We start from the raw sequence: 19,986 nt of genomic DNA, 5'->3' as shown, positions 1-19,986 counted from the left end.
AACTAAGCTCGACTGACGTCTTCCATTCTGAAACGCACACGGAGTAGTTTGAGAGTTTATTTCTCCTCTGGAACAACTTGGAAAAAAAAGTTAATAGGAAGCACATGGGCATGGTGTGTGAGCGTTCTGTGTGTTTGTGTTTGGAAAAAAAATACTTACGGAGGAATATGTCAGGCTTGCAAAATGCCTGGGCTGTCTCAAGAGCAGTTTATGGCCATTAGCATGAGACTGAAGGCAGTTAACTGGGACAAAGTCCAGCTGCTGCCACAGCCCTTCTGGAATCTGGGCCACAAGAATGGTAAGAAAATAAGCTGGATTATTCCCATGGCCGGGCGAGAATAGAGCAGGAGATGTTTTTCAACGTGTGACGGGCTGGTGGGGATTGAGGTGGGGAGGCAGGTTTGGCAAGAGCTCATCCATGGAGAATTGTCTTCTAGAGGGTTCTACAAGAGTAGGGAGGGCAGGATGGTATGGAGGTTGCATGCCCGGGCTCTGCAGTGAAACTGCCTGGCTTCAAATCCCGCTGCCATAGCCATGTGACCTTGTGCAAGTTACTTTACCAATTTGTGCCTCAGCTTATCCATCTGCAAGATGGGGATAATGACAGAACATAGGTCACAGGACTATTGGAAGGATTAAGGGGAATGGCGTATGGTGTACACATGGCTTAGGATGCTATTCAGAGTCCTGAAGGAGTCCAGGAAGTAGCACTTGGATAGGCTCCAGAATTTTAGAAACCCGAGTCTGAATGCCAGCTCTGAATACTTATTGGCTGTGTGATATGGGGTAAATCACTTCCCCTCTCTGGGCCTCGCTTTCACCATGTGTAAAGCTGAGGCAACATTGCCCTTCATAAGGACCAGAGAAGAAATAACATATTCTATATGCCCTGGTTTGCGGGGGGTAGGAGGGCAGGTGCCCACTTCACATTCCAATCTCATCCCCCTTGCTCACCGCTCCCAGATTCATGACTCTCCTTTGGGAGAGCCTCCAGCTGCTCATGATGCCTTTCCATCACTCAGGTCTCCCTAACCACCCGGGTGACGTCAACCACTACTCCCCTCGTCACTGCCATCGCACTGCCCCGTCTCTGTCCTTCCCAAGTGCTGTCAGAGTCTGTTAATACTCTGTTTATTTGTTAATTGATTTTCTGTCTCTATGAGGGACTCACTGTTGATGGCCATGCCTCCGTGCCTACAAGCACACCAGGCCTAGACTCACACTCAACAATACGCCGTGGAAGGACACGGACGGACCACCTCTCCTAATGTGACTGAATCTACTCGTGACTCTGCAGGGGTGGGGGAGGACGTCAGAATGGGGAGGGGCCTGTGTTTACTCTTCAACCTCCACGGCCTCAGAGGTCATGAGGCAGTAAGTCTCATCTCTATTTGCAGAGGTAATAAAACACTGGCTTCAGAGTGACCCAAATGCAAGTTCGAGTTCAGTGTCTTCACAAGCCTTTATGATCAGGATTGGTGCCGTAACTTCACTTCCCACTTGGAGCTGGGTCCCATGCTTGCACCCTTCAGGGAGACTCAGGAAGGGCTACTGTGGGGGCCAGAGGGGACAGCAGAGGGAGAGAGGAGCAAGGGCTTGGGGTGAGACCCCCGAAGAGATTCGACACAGTCTGTTCCACGGCACTTGCAGTGAAATCTAAACTCCTTGCCATGACATTGGGCAAAACAGTCATTCCCTCCATGCCTCAATTTCCTCACCCAGAAGATGGAAATAATACCAGCACCAACTCTTTGCCATGAAGACTGTATAAGATGAGCCACATGACGTCACGTGGCACATGGCAAGCATGAGGTCAATGTTGGCTGACGGGGTCACCAATGAGCTCCGATACGGACCTTCACATGGAGGCTTTTCCAAGGGCTGGGCATTGATGTTCGTCAGCCCCTTTCTCTACACACACCCCTAAGATCATTTGCTGTCCCTTCACCATGCTTTTCTCTGAAAGGCTGCCCTTGATACCCATTTTTATTGTTTTCTCAGTAAGAAATGTAAAATGACAAAGTGACAATACTTGCAAATAGTTGTTTTTTTTTTTTTAGAAAAGTATAATCACTCATTAACCCACAGACTTCTCACTACTCCTTTATTCCTACATATTACTTTTTAGATCCTTGATGGCCATTTTTACTAGATTTCATGAAAGAAAAAAACATACCAGGATGCTACCAGTCCTCAACTCCATGCATCAGCCCTAATATGCTCCCAAGGACCTCTAAGAACAGAAGGAGTTAAAGAGTAGGCACAGAAGAATCCAGTGATCCAGTTGCTTAGGGTAAGTGGGTTGTGAGTTATACACTGGAGTCTTCTTCCCTTTCTAAGCCAGCATAGGCTGATGTAGAGCCCTGAACCTCCTACCTGGAACACTAGCTTCTTGACTGGCCTTCCCCAAACCCCCACCACTTGGCATGTCCATGTCCACAATGGACTTCCCTGTGCCATCACACTTATCAAAGCCAACTCCCACCCACCGCCCTCAGGACCCTCCATGATTTGGTTCTGTTCTCCCTCCAAGACTCTCTCCTCCTACATCCCTTGACCCTGCTCCAGCCCTGCTGGTCTTTGTTCTGTGCTTCAAACATATCAAGACATTTCCCCACATCCAGGTTTTGCACTGGCTGTTCCCTCTACCTGGAATGCTCTTCCTCCAGGTCTGTACATGGCTGACTCCTCCTAACTGTCTGGGTCTCCATCCAATGTCATCCCTTCAGAGTCTTCCCTGATGACTCTATCTACAGTTGCATATCTCACCATTCCTAACCCTTAAGCTGCTCATCACTTTCTACCCAAACCCATGTTTATTTATTTCAACCTCTTCCAAAATTAGCTGGTTTATTTGTTGCCTTGTTTACTGTCAATCTCTCCCTCCTGCTATGTAATTCCCATAAGGGCAGATCTTAATATCTATTCTCTTCTGTCCACCTCTCTAACTTCTGGAGACAGAAGCTGGCACATAGTAGGTGCTCAATAAACTGGCAAGCAAATGAATGAATGACTGGACACCTAAGTCAGGCAGTGCCTTCAAGGTGGACAGGAAGGGGCCGCAGCGCCACACTGACCATGCATCTGGTAGGCGTATGGGCTCTGTCCAGTGGGTGGGGTGCTGAAGCTGGAGCCGTAGCTGAGGAATCCACTCTGGTTGGGAGAATGGTTCAAGCTGTCTTCTGTCTTGATGCCTTGGAAGGAGGGAAAAGAAGCACCAAGGACACATGATTAGGATGCTTCCTGGTCACCTGCAGAAGAGCTTCTGAATCATAAGAGCACATAATTTTATCAGCTTCTGAATCAGGAGCTGCAAACCTGTGGTTTGTGAGGCAAAGTTAGCCTACAGACATATTTTGCTTGACCTGCATGTTTTTTTAAAAAATGTTTATTTATGTTTGATAGAGAGACAGACAAAGCATGAGAGGGGGAGGGGCAGAGAGAAGGAGACACAGAATCGGAAGCAGGCTCCAGGCCCTGAGCTTATCAGCACAGAGCCTGACATGGGGCTCGAACCCACGAACGTGAGATCATGACCTGAGTCGCAGTGGGAGGCTTAACCGACTGAGCCCCCCAGGCGCCCCGTGACCTGCATGTTTTTAAGGAAAATCTGAAATTGGTTGCTTTTGTTTAAAAACCAGGAGTTTTCACCAAATACTCTGGACCTATGGCTTCATTTGAGCAACAAGATGGTCTAGCAACACCATGCCCACATGTGATGACGCAGACTATCCCCATAGGTTCCCCAGGTCACTGTAGTTACTGCACTGTCTCTGAAACATGAATGCTGGTTTTAAGGTGCCATCTTTTCATTGCAGTTGTGCTTTTTTTTTTTTTTTTTTTACATGCTAGGACACTATCAGGAGGAGGGAAGGGAAAGGCACGTCAAGAGGGGCTCATATTTTGTATATGCTTCCTGCTTCCTGCCTGGCTCTGGAGGGCAGTCAGTTTTCAACCCTACTCTACGGAGTAATCCCATGTGTGGTTAATGTCTATCAGGATTTAGGGTGAATGTGTTAAATGAACCATCCTTCCTCTGTAAAGACACTGCCCCTTAATCCTAAAACACACTCTCCACTCTTCAAAGGCCACAGTTATGAATGTGTCCTCTGCTGCAGCCAAAGTCTGACATGCTTCCCCAGAGCACAGGCACGGATTCTCTGAGCGACTGGCTGGAGGAGGGGCCGTGCTGAGCAAAGGGTCTGATCCATCATTAGTAGCCCACATACTGTATTTTTATTGAAAATGTGATAAACTCTGCTTATCTTTGTCTACCTAACAGGTGTAAAAGAGTATCTCCATCCTGTTTGTATTTACATCTCTTTATTTTATTCTTTAAGTTTATGTATTTATCTTTGAGAGAGAGAGAGAGAGAGAGAGAGAGAGAGAGCAAGCATAAGCATAAGCAGGGGAAGAGGCACAGAGGTAGAGAGAAATCCCAAGCAGCCTCTTTGCTGTCAGTGTACAGCCCAACGCAGGGCTCGAACTCATGAACCGTGAGACCATGACCTGAGCTGAAATCAAGAACTGGACCCTTAACTGACTGAGCCACCTAGGCACCACTGTTTATATCTCTTGAAAGGATATTTCTACTTCTGGCTCCAGTTTGGTAACTGCAGTTCCCTCCTTTTCACCCACTGAGTCCCGTGAAAGGAGACAATGCTTCCAAACCATGGAGGAGCAAAGGAAAGAAGGAGCGGCCCTGCTTCCTACCCCCAGAAGGCCCGACTCAGCACTGAGGCTGGTCCACTGTTCTCTCTTGAGCAACACACAGGATATCAAAGGATTCTGTACGATAGACACGGGAAGTCTATTATGTGCTCAGAGTATTGAGTTCTTTCTCCTGGTTCCTGAGTTTCCAATGTCACCCACCATCAGATACCAACAGGTTCCCTTCCTGTTTGGGAAGACTTCTGCCTCTTCATTAAGAAATGCAGGGGCACCTGGGTGGTTCAGTCTGTTAAATGTTCAGCTTCGGCTCAGGTCATGATATCATGGTTCATGGGTTTGAGCCCCACGTCGGGCTCTGTGCTGACAGCTCAGAGCCTGAGTCTTCTTCGGATCCTGTGTCTCCCTCTCTCTCTGACCCTCCCCTGCTCACACTGTCTCTCTCTCTCTCTCTCTGTCTGTCTCTCAAAACTAAATTAAAAAAAACCAGAAATTCAGATATTCTTGGGTAGATTGAAAAACATGACCAGGTTCTCTTGTCAAGAGGCAGAGTCTATTTTCATACTTCTAGACTGTCCACTTCCCTTGTGACTTGTTTTGACTGGTAGAAGTGGCTGAGTTATGGGAGTCCTAGAGACTTGTGCCAAGTGGCTTTGAAGCTCCTACCTCTGCCCTCCTCTTTTTTTTTTTTTTTTTAAGTCCATTTGTGTATTTTGAGAGAGAGAACATTTGGAGGAGACGCAGAGAGAGAGAAGGAGAGAGAATCCCAAGCACATTCTGCACAGTCAGCCTGAGCCCCATGTGGGGCTTCATCTCACGAACCCTGAGATCATGACCTGGGCTGAAATCAAGAGGGGGATGCTTAGTTGATTGAGCCAGTCCGGCGCCCCAACCTCTGCCCTCCTGGAAACCTGAGGCCAGCATGCTGTGAGCAGCCCAGGATTAAAGGCCAGGTGGAGAGAGACGCTCCGCTATGCCAGCTGGCCTGCCAGCCAAATACAGCTGCATGAGAGACACGTGGAGACCAGGAGACAGTCTACCTGATCAATCCACAGACGCACCAGATGTTATAGATCAGTGTTATTTTAAGTGATTAAGTTTTGGGTATAACATAAATAAGGGACGCCTGGGTGGCTAAGTTGGTCAAACGTCTGACTTGATTTTGGCTCACGTCACGATCTCATGGTTGTGAGATGGAGCCCTGTATCAGGCTCCATGCTGGGTGTGGAGCCTGCTGAAGACTCTGTCTCTGTCTCTCTCTCTCTGCTCTGCCCCCTCAAAAAATAATAAATAAATAAGCAAATAGTTTAAAAAAATAGATAAATGGGTAGTGTAATATTGATAATAAATGAGTTGTGGAAATGAATTAACTATAGCCATATGCATGAACAGGGATAAATTTCATATTCACACAGGTGGGTGGAAAAAGCAAGTATCAAAAGAATAGATACTAAAAGTAACAATGTATATAAAAAGTTGTAAAATGGGCAAAACAATACTCTACATAGGTCCATGGGCCAAGTGTGACCCGATGCCTGTGTTTTGTAAATAAAGTTTTATCGAAACACAGGTGCATCCACTCATTTATGGAGTAGGGCTTCCTCTGCATTATAATGGAAGAGTTGTGTGGTTGTGATAGACACTGTGTGGCCGGCAAAGCTAAAAATATTTACTATCAGGTTCTTCACAGAAAAAGTTTGCTGACCCTATTCTACATAAATAAATACAGAGGACTGATAAACATCACGTCCAGGGGTGTGGGTATCTCTGGGAAGAAAGGGAGATGACCTTTTATATTTTTCATTTCTTAAGTTGGATTGCAGTTCACGGGTATTTGTAGTTTCACTCTTCATGCTTTTACAGAAGTCTTAAACGTTGCATAATAAACTGAGGGCAAACATACTCAATACCGCTAACCTCTGTCCCTCTAATTTGCTCAAATGTGTTATTTCCTTGAAACTATTTAAACAAAAGTAAATAATGCCGTTTGCCAAGGAGCAATGAAAAAGTTTCCTAACAAGATTCAACAAGGTTTGTCCAGACAATGAGCAAACAGTGCCTGCTCAGGCACAGACTTATGTGAAGGAAAATGGCTTTTCATCTTACCTGTCATTGTTCAGTGACATGAACAGGCCAGGTGTGTGTGAAAGCCTGGCCCTGCTGTATTGATTGAGCATTTCCCCTGGGCCAGCCCCCGTGAGCTAATCCCTTGGCAAATCATGGTCTGTGGGCCAAATCTGGCCTACTTCCTGTTTGTGTAAATAAAGCTTTATTGGAACACAGACACACTCGTTCGTTTCCATAGCATCTGGCTGCTTTCCCACCATGGGGGTGGAGTTGAAAACTGAAACAGAGACTTTAGGGGCCACAGAGGCAGAAATACTATCTGGACCTTTACAGAAAATGAGAGCTGACCTCTGACAGGTGGTCCCATCAATTTTCACAGTAACTGTGAGAGGAGGAGTATCACCCCTACTTCATGAAGGAGGAAAATGAGGAGGATCGCCCGGTGTGCCAGGACCAGCATGTGGCCGGGGGCGGGGGGGGCGAGCCCAGGACATATGCTCATACCACCTGCCACGTTTTGTCTGGAAACAGGGCTAGTTTTCTCTTCTATGCTGAAAAACAATATGGCTTCATTTTCCCTGACTGGTGGCCAGGTGGGGTAACTCAGGCGTGATGATATCACAAGCCTTCTAGCACAGGAGGGGCAGAGGGCTGGAAACGCTGCCCACACTTGTGGGCCGAGGTCTGGCACAGGTAATGCCCCAGGATGTGCAGGATGCTGGCCCAGGTGCTGGAGCTCCGTGGTGAAGGGCCTGGGCTCCAGGGTCAGGCTGCTTGGGTCTAATGCCACTGACCAGCTGGGGGACCCCAAGCTAGTTCTTGACCCCCAAGGAGCCTTGAGGACTAAGGTGGCAGCAGCTTGATGACAGTGACTATTCCCAACGCCTGGCCTGTGGGCCCATCAGGACTCATTACTCCTACCTCCAGAGTTGCCTGGCATCTGTCTACTTCTGTCTATGCACTGCTCTGCCCCAGGGGGCCTCCGCCATCACCCCGCACGCCTCCACCATCAGTCTCTGACCAGCCTGCTGGCCTCCTTCTTCCTTCCACCCTATCCAAGCTCCCCACTGCGGCCAAAGAGATCTTGAAAAAAAAACCCAGATTGTAGCATACAGCTCTCTGCTGGTAAACTTGCCAACGAGTTCCCATTTCTTTTTTTTTTTTTTTTTCCTAATGTTTTACTTGAGAGATAGCATGAGCAGGGGAGGACCAGACAGAGGGGACGACACAGACTCTGAAGCAGGCTTCAGGCTCTGAGCTGTCAGCACAGAGCCCGACGTGGGGCTCGAACCCACGAACCGTGAGATCATGACCTGAGCCGAAGCCGAACGCTCAACTGACTGAGTCACCCAGGTGCTCCCACCCCCCCGTTTTTCTTTTCATTTTTTTTCACTTGGAATAAAATCCCAAATCCTTCCCAGGCCTTGGGGGCTCTGCCCACCTCGCCTGCCTCACCCCTCACTGCTTTGGCTACTGGGCTTCTTGGAGTCGCCAAAGTCCTCCCCACGTTGGGGCCTCCCCACTGGTGGCCCCCTGCCGGACTGCGGTCCCAGTGCTTAGGCTGCTGAAGCAGCTTCTCGTCTAGAAGGCCTCGCCAATGCTGGAGCCCAGGGGACGTCCTCTCTCTCCTGTTCTTCCTCACGGCCTACTCCTCTCCCTCAGCACATGGCACAGTTTGAAACACGTAAAGATTTAAAATTTTTTTCTCCCTTGAGGCCGGGAGTTGCAAACTCAAATGTCTCTGGAGGACAGGCAGATCATTCACATGAGTCACGTGGGCTTGGGGGGAGCATGACCAGGGCAGGCTAATGGGGACAGCCTGACTTAGAGCCACCTGTTCTTGACACAAAAACGTGGGCTCAGTGCTGCCCGATCATCTCTCTCTCTTTTGAAAGACAATAGAAATACAAATTTTTTCGAATTTTAGAAGAAGAGTGGCAGGGGACAGAGGGGTAGAGGTAGAGAGAATCTTTAAAAACTTCTTTTAACGTTTATTTTTGAAAGAGAAAGAGAGACAGAGAGAGAGAGAAAGTGCAAGTGGGAGAGGGAGACACAGAATGTGAAGCAGGCTCCAGGCTCTGAGCTGTCGGCACAGAGCCCGATGAGAGGGGTTGAACTCATGAAGTGTGAGATCATGACCTGAGCCGAAGTCGGATGCTTAACCGACTAAGCCACCCAGGCGCCCTGAGAGAGAATCTTAAGCAGGCTCCATGTTCAGTAAGACTGAGCCACAAAGGCACCCCAGAAATATAATTTTTACATTAGCATTTCATATTTTTAAATTTTTATTTTTTAATGTTCATTTAATTTTGAGAGAGAGAGGGGTGTGTGTGTGTGTGTGTGTGTACGTGCACGTGTATGGGGGAGGGGCAGAGAGGGGGAGAGAGAATCCCAAGCAGGCTCCACTTGGCAGGGAAGCAGAGAGACGCATTCCTCATATCATCACTTGAGTACCTGGATTTAGCCCTGCCTGAAGCTGATACCCTAAGACTGTTCAGCTATGTTTGCAACAAACACCCTTATTTCCTTAAGCTAATTAGCACTGCATTTTTGTCATTTGCTCCCAAAAGAGATGGTTGATACATCAGTTCAGACGGGAAAAACTAGCGTAAAAACAACATGGGCAAGTGTGATACTTAATTTTATGTGTCACCCTCCCTGGGCCACAAGCTGCCCAGACATTTGGTCAAACATTATCCTGGGTGTGTCTGTGTAAGAGGGTCTCTGAATGAGACCAACATTTGAATCTGTAGATTGCATAAAGCAGATTGCCCTCCCTAATGTGGGTGTGCCTCACCTAATCAATTGAAGATCCAAATAGAATCAAAAGGCTAAGTAAGAGGTGACTCCTGTCTGAGTGATTCATCTGGGTCATCAGTCTTTTCCTGCCTTCAGGCTGGAGCTGAAAAGTCAGCCCTTCTCGGGTCTTGGGCCTGCCCACTTGGGTCTCCAGCTTGCCAACCACAGATTTTGTAACTTCCCGGCCTCCACAATCGGGTGAGCCAGTTCCTATATTCTCTCTCTTTCTCTCAATATGGATATAGATAAAGATATAGAGATAGAGATAGATAGAGACGGCGATCTAGATGTCTCCATGGAGAGCCCTGACCCACACAAATAGGGTCAGGTGAGCATCGGTTGGTGGGCCAGGTTCACGGACTCTCCAGTTCGTCAAAACAAGGTTCTGACAGTCACGGTCTGTAGGTCTGTTGTCTTTGCCTTCGTGGCATCCACTCCATCTCTCCCTAGATACAATCCACACGCTTCAGCCTGCTTATTTCTCTCACCTTCAACTTCCTGACTTGCTTGAAGCATTGTCACATGACCCAATATGGGCCAACGAGGGCCGCCAGGAATTTGCTGGGGCTGCTGGGAAAGAGGGGCTCTCCTTCCGCGGGGCGTGCTGAGCAACAGGCACCATCTTTGCCATCACATGGGAAGAACCCGTGTGGGATTAAAGCCAACTCAGAACCAACTAAGGGCTGATGGCGGGCTGGGGAGATGGGAAGTGGGTGCAGGGCATGGAGGGCACCTGTTAGGATGAGCACTGGGTGTTGCAGAGAAGCCAATTTGACAATAAATTATACTGGAAAAAAGCCAACTCAGAGGAAAACATCCAAATGTGGATGCATCACCTGGGCAGCTGGGTCCAGCCATGCTTGACGTTAGTTGGACCTCTAGATTTCTCCGTACACGAATCGTTAAAAGTTCCATTTTTCCTAACCTAGCTTGGGTTAAGTTTCTTACTCTCGCAATCAAAAGAGGCCTTGATAGAGTCTGTCGAACTAGAACCACATTTAAATGTGTCTGTCCTTTCTCTCTATTCCCAATCCAAAATTAGGCGGGCTGCGTTTATCGTTTTGCGTTCAATGGAGGCAACAGGACAGAAGAAAGACCACACTGTTGGGGACCCCAGGGGGAAGCGAGGGCTTGGCCTGGTACTCACTGTAAGAAGGGATTCCATAGGCTTGCGCTGGAGGTGGGTAAGCGGCGTAAGGGGCCGCTTGCTGCAGCCCCGCACTGTACTGCGTCTGGCCGTAGGCTGCCATGGCCGTGGGAGGCGGGCTGGGCAGGACACGCGGACAAGATCTGCATGGAAAAAGAGAGGATTACATCTCCGAACCCAGCCCAGCATCCATTCCCCCTTACTTTGGTGTCAACACTACCATTTTGCTTTGGGTAGTTACTCTTTCCAGGGCAGAGGCAACGTTCGTGTTCCTCAAATCCCATTTGCTTTCCCTCTTCCCGGGTACCAGGAAGGTTTTATTTCTCATCTGCCTTGCAGTCAGATTCGACCATGTGACTGGATTCTGCCCCATCGAGTATATGAGCCATGCCTGGTCTGGTCAATAAAACCGTCCCCTGCGACCCTCCTGCCCTCTCTCCTCTTTTGGTGGCAAGCGCCAGGACTGAGACGGCGGAACTGCAGTATGGAACCTCCGGGATCCTGAGTCAGCGTGTGGAGGAGGGCCGCCCCGAGAGGTTCACCGAATCCGCCCTGAACTGAGTAGGAAAAACAAGCCTTTGTTGTATGAAGTCACTGAGTCCACGCCACAGACGACTGTATCACAGCCTCTCCGTCCTATTCTGTCTCTCCTAACTTGGACACCACCTCAGCTGATTGCAGCTGCGACAGGGCTGTCAATCAAGATGCCCTGTCTTAGCACAAGGGGTGGGCTCGTGACGGAATCCATCCAATCAGATTCTGTCCTGGGAATTTAAATCTGAATAAATAGTTCATTCCAGCAGCTACACTCTGAAGAGCCCCTCTTTTCATTCCTTCCTCTTGCTTGGATCCCATGGCCTTTTCTTTGTCTTTCCTAAAGTTTTTATAATGTTTATTTACTATTGAGACAGAGAGAAACAGAGCATGAGTTGGGAGTCGGGGAGGGGAAGAGAGAGGGGGAGACACAGAATCTGAAGCAGGCTCCAGGCTCTGAGCTATCAGCACAGAGCCTGATGCAGGGCTTGAACCCATGAGCCGTGAGACAATGACCTGAGCCAAAGCCTGACGCTTAACCAACTGAGCCACCCAGGAGCCCCCTTGATCTTTCTCAAGGCCTGATTATTCCACTTTCACTAACACAGGGAGCTGCTCCAGATTTTCCAGAAAAGTCCTTTTGGGCTGACATCAGCTGGAGTCTATATTCTGTTATATGCAACCCAAGAACACGGATGGATTCTGAGCCCCATGGTGAGCAGCAGGGTCCACAAAGGCCTGGGATTTAAAGGGCCACGCACTAGGACATCTGCAGTGTAACGAATGAGTGCTTCCAATCACTGTGTCCTTCCCACAGGCTCCGACTGTGTCACGTGGGCCCGACACGTGCACTCTCTCATCAGACGCCCACAGCAACTCTCTGGGGGCAGGGTTCTGGTAGCTCCCATTTCTGAGAAGAGGATATCAAGACGAAACCTGAAGTCATGGCTAGAAAGTGGGGGAATCCAGATTTTAAGGTCAGAATCTGACTCCAGAGCCCACATGTAGAGCCACAAAACTGTGCGGCTTCTCGCTCAGAGACCGAGACTAGCCCAGCCCTGCAGGCAGCGATAAGTCACATCAAGGGGGGGTTTATTCTAGCAGGAAGGGGACAAGGTGGTGGCCTAGGGACCATGCTCGGTCCATGGATCCCTGAACATAATTTCTTTGGCTTGTGCAGTTATTTATTTTTTAAATTTGAATTCATTGCTAATAGTTTCAAATAAGGAGGTTTCTCTCTTTCTGCCCCCTCTGCCCCCGACACCCCTACAAAGCCTAGCTCTGCACTCCTGTGTGGCTTTATCAACTGATTTGAGTAGTGGCCACGTCTTTAACTACCACACTCTGTCTACAACAGTTCCTACTGGGTCCACCTCCTTTAGTGATAAAAACAGCTAAAACTTCTTGGGTCTATTATGTGCCAGGCACCTTCCTAATTCCTTTAGGTGTGTATACTGGCTCACTGAAGCCTCATAGCAACTTCATCAACCCCTGGAGGTAGTTACTATGCTTATCCCCATTTTATAGAAAGAAAACAGAGGCAGAGAGAGACTAACCTACTATGATTGCACAGCTAATGAAGATTTTGAATTGGGCTTGAGGTTGCACAAAGTCACTTCCTGGGCCACTCTCTCCCTCTAGCTCACACACGGGGACACTAGGGTCCTCGGCACCGACCAGCAGGCTTGCTTGGTTAACTCTGGATGGGATTCCGTTTTGTTACATCACTTTACTTTTTAAAAATTTTTTTTCAAATGTTATTTGAGAGAAAGAGAGAGAGCAAGGGGCAAAGGGGCAGAGAGACAAAACAGAATCTAAAGCAGGCTCCAGGCTCTGAGCGGTGAGCTCCCAGCACAGGGCCCGATGCGGGGCTCAAACCCATGAACTGTGAGATCATGTCCTGAACAAAGTCAGGTTCTAAACTGACTTAGCCACCCCGGCGCCTCTGGTTACATCACTTTAGTTAAAACCTCTGTTTCCCAAATTCCTTCTATGGAAGAAGCATCACGGCAGGTGTGAGATGGGTACCAGAATTTACAGAATTACAAAAAGATATCCTCCTGCCCCTTTTTCTTTTTGGCGTCTACACTGATAAACCGTTGGGGAACTTGTTCTGAGTGCGTGAGGAACTCATTTGACTTGGAGACGCCAGATCGAGTCCTGGAGGGCGTCTCGTCTGCCAACATTCTCGCTTTCTGTGGCGCCCGAGCCGAGTCCTGAGGCTCAGGGCTGAGTGCTGAGCACAGAACCTGCTCCCCGTTCACACCTGTCCTTGCAGCTAGAGGGTGGAAATTCCAGGCGATCAACTCTGGCTTCCCATCAGAACCCCTTTCCCCCTTGCAGATTAATCTGGGGCTATGGTGAAAACCTAGAGAAAGGGGACTGGAACCCTCCAACTCCGAGGCCTTAAAGAAAAGTTTAGGTGGACTGAACAAACCTCTGTTGCTACTAACAACCCCCAGAACATCTGCAGGGAAAGGAGGGCTGAGAAAGTGTGTTCCTTCTAAGCGGCTTCTCCAGTGTTGTCAAGGCAGGTGCGTGCGTGCATGTGGAGGAGCTGACCCTCTAGACCAAGTGCACCTTGACCACCGCGGGCCTCGGGAAGCTGTGGCCATCAGGGAGCTCGCTCTGCCCCTTGCACACCTTCGGAGCAGCCCTGATGCTGCCCGCCCACCAGAGGATGTCTCTCGCTTATTGGCCTGTCTCCTCGACTCAGCGGGTAGCAGTGGAGAGAAGGCAAGAGAGGGGCAGGGAGAGCAGGAGAGAGAGGAAAGGGGGGATAGAGCAGAGAGGGGAGAGTGAAAAGGAGGAAGAAGGGAAGGGGAGGCAAAGGGAAAAAAAGACAAAAAGAATAAAGAGAAGAAGGGAGGAAGTAACAGCCAACACGCAGCACTCTGCTCCAGGCTGCATTCTAAGCCCTTTTATGCTTTAGCTCTTTTCAAGGAGCGGGCATTGTGACGGTCCCCCTGCCCCTTTTCCAGATGGGAAGACAGAGGCGTGGGAGGTGGAGTCATGTGCTCCAGGTGGCTCAGCTGGTAAGTGCTGGTGCGGGGATTCCTCTCTGGGGACTGTGGCCCCAGGGCCTCGGCCCTGCAAGCAGGAGAATGGCCGGGAGGCAGAAGGAGGCCGGCAAGGGCACTCACCTGGAGAAGAGCGGAGACACGCTCGGAGGGGCTGCTGTGGTGACGCCTGGAGGGAAAAGAAAAATTGGAAGGGCTTTAGCTGTCAGAGTGACGGTCCACAGAAGCTGTGACCTGCAACGCTCGCCTGAACGGGAAGAAACTTGGAGAACTGCTGCCGGGGACTTTCTCCACCACAGAAGCTCATCCGAGGCTCAGCATTTTAGCATTCCCTCCTCCAAAACCCTTTCTGGGTGAGTTTCATTTCCGGAGACTCACTGAAGGATGACACATAAAGAGTCTATAGCATCTTGAAACACCAGGGTGGAACCCTCCCCCTTCCCCATTGCACGAATGGGGACACTGAGGCCAAAGGGACAGAAAGGACATGCTCGAGCTAGGTCCCCTAACTAGACAGCAGCCCAACTGGGACCTGGACCAGGTTCCCTGACTCCCAGGCTGGTGCCATTTCTAACCACGCCCTTCCGTGCCTCCAAGGCGGCTCCGGGGACCCGAGAATGGCAGGCACCAGTTGGTTTTGATTAGCCCACATCCATTTCCCCTCTGATGACATCATCTTGCTGTTCTTCCTCTCCCTCCCCCGTTCCAGTCCGTGGGGTTCAGGTGGGGCTGGCCCCCGCACTTAGGCTCCGGCAGGGGTGCAACAGGAACACAGAAGGGGCCTGAGTTCCTGACTCAACTGTATCCCTCCGCATACAGCATCCAGCCATCAGTGGGAGACAAGGATGCAAGAGGTGATACAAAGGTGTTAGAATTAAAAAGCTGAGAGCAATAGTTCTGAGAAGCTAATCTGACAAATGGATGGCCCACTGGGGACTGTGTTACGTCATCTTTAACAGTGCAACTCGGTGTCCTCACCGTGAAGCCCGGCAAACACCAGGTTACGTGTGTCCTGAGTGCACCAACCTACCAACTCACACTGCCTGGTGCGTAGGGCAGTGCCTACGTACTGGGGTACGCGGCTGGGGTGTCCCTGTGCCCCCCGAGAAATGCTCTCCGGTTTCCAGAACTCTGAGCCTCTCTCAGCCCCGGACTGGAGGCTCAGAACCCCAACCTGCAATTCCAACTCTTCCACATAGTATCAGTGAGACTTTGGGCAGCTTGCCCAGAGTTTCTGGACCTCAGTGTTCCTCCCTGTGAAATGGGGGGAAACTGATCTCACAAGGAAGCGTTAAGGATTAAGACAGAAGATGATGAGGATGTCCATCATTTATGCAGCGCTTGTGACATGCATGCCACGCTCTAAGTGTGTTACTTGGATGAATTATTATTAATCCTCATAATCACCCCACGAGGAGTGTTGTATTCATAGCCCCATGTTACAGATGAAGAGCTGGAGGCTTAACTAACTCACCCAAGGCCACAGGGCTCATCAGGGGTGGATGTGTGATCCGAACTCAGGTGGTCTGGCTCCCGAGTTTTTGTTGCCACCAGGGCACTGTGGCCCACGATGGCTGCTAGCACACACCTGGGAGGTCACTACGGGCCGGGCCCTGCGCTAACTGCTCACCTCATGACCTCTCTTAGACCTCACAGCGGTGCTACAAGGTGGGCGGAGTCACTGTCCCCACGGCACAGATGGAGAAATCGGGGAAGGTCAAGGGCCCGACTAAAGCCGCACAGCCCGTGGGCACCAGAGCTGGGACTTGAGCCCTGAACCGCTTCCCCTGCTGAGTCAGATTGCACTGGAGTCCCACGCCTCTGGGTCAGGGTGGAGTCCCACACCCCTGAGTCAGGGGTGGGAGTCCCAAAGCCCATTCAGAGAGTGCCAGCTAGGCCTAAACAGTCAGACTGAGTGGACAGTCCCAGTGTGGATGGTCCATGGTAAGAAGGGGCTGGATGAGACTTTGTATCAGTTACACATGTGAGAATGTGCTGTGTGTGTGAGGGCGTGTGGGTGCATGTGAGGAAGAGGAGTGTAACAATGTATTTTTTTTTGAAATTTTTTAAATGTTTATTTATTTTGAGGGAGAGAGAGACAGAGTGTGAGCAGGGGAGGGGCAGAGAGAGAGAGAGGGAGACATTGAATCTGAAGCAGGCTCCAGGCTCTGAGCTGTCAGCACCAAGTCCCATGCAGGGTTTGAACTCGTGAATCGTGAGATCATGACCTTAGCTGAAGTCGGGCACTTAACCGACTGAGCCACCCAGGCGCCCTAAGCATGTTTTTCTTACTATGTGTCAAGACCAGCTGTGGTCGAATGGCATGAAAAGCCCCCGGCACACAGCAGGTGCTCACTCAGTGCTCCTTTCCCTGGCTGGGGTCCACTGCCGCAAGCAGGACCTCCAGCAGCCTGTCCTCGCCACCCCGCCCCCGGACGAGAAGATGAATGCTCTCATTCTGAAGCAGACACAGTTCTCCTTATGGGTAAAAGCCCGTGATTTGAGTGCGTTTAGTAATACATAAGTTACTGAATTAAACATTTTGAATATGTTTTCTTAAATAAGTATGTAAATATTCATAAAAATTGCACCTTATGGAAACATTCCTATGGGTTCGGATTAACTTGGCGTTCTGTCAACTCGAGGCACCTTCCGGCCCCAACCTCCGTGCCGTGATTTGCATGTTTGCTTCGCCCCAGCGTCCCCTGCTCTGAATTGCTGAGTAACCTGCCTTCCCCACGTCTCCCTCCCCTGCTCTGCAAACCTACCAGCCTCTGCCCTCCCCGCCCCAGCCACCCCCGGGGAGACTGTGCGCGCCACAGGCTTTCGGTACAAGACATTCTCCTTCTGCAGGCTGCGAGACTTTTGAAAAACACGGGTTTTTATCTTTTTGGGTGGGTAGCACATTGAACTTTTCATCCCAGGAAGGCTTGGGGGAATGAACACCTGGAAAACGAGGACGTTCCATGTGGAGTGATCTCCTTCCCTCCCTGCCCTTACCCTTCCGTCTCTTCTCCCAGGTAGAGACAGTGTACACCTCCCTGGGAATCCTAATGCTATGTGACGAGGTGGGGCTCTTAAGCTCCTTCCCTCCATCCGGAGGCCTGGGTGGGACTGGGTCAAGGCTGGTGAACGTGGCGCTTTGGATGCAGAGGTGGGGCTTGGCCAGGAGCAGGGAGCTTCTCTCTCCCTCTGGTGCTCCTGCTGTGTCCAAAGCTGATGTCCCCAGAGGTGACAAGGACCAGGAGGTCTGTGTGTAATGTCACCGGCATATTCATGCTGGAAGTGAGCCTGACAGGCTGGTGCTGTGGGCAATGCCAGCCCCAGGTGGAAGATGGACCGAACATCACCATTCAAGTCGCAGGGGACAACCGGGTCCTCGGGGTAGCCCCGGACTCCTTCAGTGATCTCCTGGGTGTTCAAGTTACCACTTTCTGAACGCCATTTTATTTGACCGCTTTCTCCGGATGCCGGCTGAATGAGACAGGCACAACGAGGGGCGATAGGGGAGGCCGGGCCCCTGAGCTCTCCAGGCAGCCTGGGGACAACTGTGCCCCTAGTCCTGGCAGCGTCACTGCCTGCAGGCACGATGCTCTGCCCAGCAGCACGACCATGGTCCACATCTTGCCAGAGGGTTGGGGGTGGGGGAACTGTGGTCCCGAGTCCCCATGTGATGGCAGAATGTTCCAGAGCCTGGTGGATGGGGCAGCGGGAGTACACACAAGCTGGTAATTGCACCGCTCACAGCCACCCCAACACAAACGCGGGGCCATCAGCACAAGGGGCAGGTGACCCTTGGACTCCACATCCCGTGAGTCCCCAGCATCTTCAGGGCGGGGAAAACACCATATTCAGAAGCAGGAGCAGCCCATATGGAGGGGATCCAGAGCCCGGAAGATGGAGATAGACCTACACTGACCACAGCTTAGTGTTCTTGACCTTGTTAGCGCCGCTGCACTTGCCGTGATGATGAGGCTGAGGTCAATGGAGGAATCTCTGAGGGAGACTTATGTCCACATTGTCAGAGGAGAAATCGAGCTATAATGACCAGCCCCTCTCCACGCCTCACCATGTGTGTCAGAGGATGAGGCTGAGGCATAAAGTGGGACAGCCAGCTCTCGGGTGGGGAGTGACTGACAGCCTCCTCCAACTCTAGGCCTCCTCTTCCTCCCCAGGCTCCTATGGCTAGAGGGAGAAGGATTAACTAAACAGGTGGCCAAAGCCTCTGGAATGGGCTCACTCACTCACTCACTCATTCATTAATTCACTTATCAATGCCCAGCATGCACCAGGCATGAGCTAGGAGCTGGGTTCTAACAGTGCGCTGAAGCAGGGAGAGGCGTTCTGTGGAGGGGGTGGGGGGGGCGGAGGGAAAACAAAGAATTACCCCAATAGGGACTTACACATTGCGCAGGAAGAAAGTGGATGGTACAGGGCAGGGCGCCTGGGAGCCTAACCTGCATGGGGCTTGCCTAGGGGTCCTGTTAAAACACAGACTCCAAGGGTGCCTGGGCGGCTCAGTCGGTCAAGTGTCTGACTGTGGCTCAGGTCATAGTTTCATGGTTCGTGGGTTCGAGCCCTGGGTCGGGCTCTGTACTGACAGCTCGAAGCCTGGAGCCTGCTTTGGACTCTGTGTCTCCCTCTCTCTCTGCCCTTCCCCCATTGACATTCTGTCTCTCTCTCAAAAATAAACAAACATTAAAAATTTTTTTAATTACAAAGAAGAAAAGAAAAGAAAAGAAAAACGCAGACTCCAGGCCTTGACACGCAGCCCAGGAAACCACACTTTTGAGCTGTGAGAGTCTGTACTACTGGCCAAGAAAGAACTGCAAATTACTAAAAAAGTGTCACAATTCCGGGTTCCTGACAGCAAATCTCCATTTCAGAAGTCACAAACTCAAATGCATACCGGCGCCTGGGGGATCATGTAAATGAGCAAGGCATAAGATGCAATCAAGGCGACTAACGTAGGTCTGTGTGTGTGAGTGCACACTTCTGTGTGAGTGTGCGTCCGTGTGATTGTGTGAAGGAACTCGGGCAGGGACAGCCACATTTGCGCATCTGTGCACCTACTGTGGGCCAGATCTATACCCCAAATCTCTGAAATATGTCAACGTAATGTTCTTCCCCCACCAAAAGCACATGGGCTCAAGGGGTCAGAGACCCCAGGACCTGTGACTTTGTGCCTGTCACCGCCTCCCTCTATGCCTCGGTTTTCACATCCACAAGATGGGCAATATCTCACCCACCCGGCGGCTGCCAGGGCTGCTCTATGCGCAGGAGCTGCTCTTAGCTTTCCATTCTCAGGGGCCCTTGCTTAAGCCGCTTAAATCCGTGAGCCTGGTGGGGATGTTCACACTTTTTTTTTTTTAACCTCTCACTGGGAGGATTAAGAAGCTAATGATTCTGCAAGCAGCGGCCACTATTATGTTGCCTGATTGGACTCCAGGGGCCACTGCTAAGTGATCCCCATAAGATGAGACAATTTCTAGTACAAGACGTCTGGAGGGAGGTCTTTGCTACAAAAAGTACAAGTCTCCAAACTGAATTGGCTCATCTCTCCCTCGTGTGGGTGCTTTAAAGTGCCTCCAGGCCAGGGACAATCACAGCAGGACAGAGCACTCTATTAGGGGTCCAGAAGTGCCCACCCCAATTTTGACCCTCACTGAGTGGCTACGTGAGAGTGAACAGGTCATTGGTCCCTCGTAGGGGTGTTCCCGAGGAGTGAAAGAGACAAGGCCGGCAAAGCCC

General features: G+C 50.5%; 1 protein-coding gene across 1 annotated transcript in view; it reads right to left on the bottom strand.

Moving 5' to 3' along the window:
• Positions 1-19,986, bottom strand: part of EYA2 (EYA transcriptional coactivator and phosphatase 2) — a 204,184-nt gene that overhangs the window by 132,119 nt on the left and 52,079 nt on the right. Inside the window, exons 3-5 of the mRNA XM_029918473.1 lie at positions 14,359-14,404; positions 10,682-10,824; positions 3,078-3,194 (exon numbers count right to left, since the gene is read on the bottom strand). Coding sequence (XP_029774333.1) covers positions 3,078-3,194; positions 10,682-10,824; positions 14,359-14,404 — 306 coding nt within the window. The remainder of the gene's footprint in view (positions 1-3,077; positions 3,195-10,681; positions 10,825-14,358; positions 14,405-19,986) is intronic.

This window comes from Suricata suricatta, chromosome 12 (assembly GCF_006229205.1).
Source record: "Suricata suricatta isolate VVHF042 chromosome 12, meerkat_22Aug2017_6uvM2_HiC, whole genome shotgun sequence".
NCBI classification, from domain to species: Eukaryota; Metazoa; Chordata; class Mammalia; order Carnivora; family Herpestidae; genus Suricata; species Suricata suricatta.
Note: the sequence above shows the minus strand (reverse complement) of the source record. Positions and strands in the feature narration are given on the sequence as shown.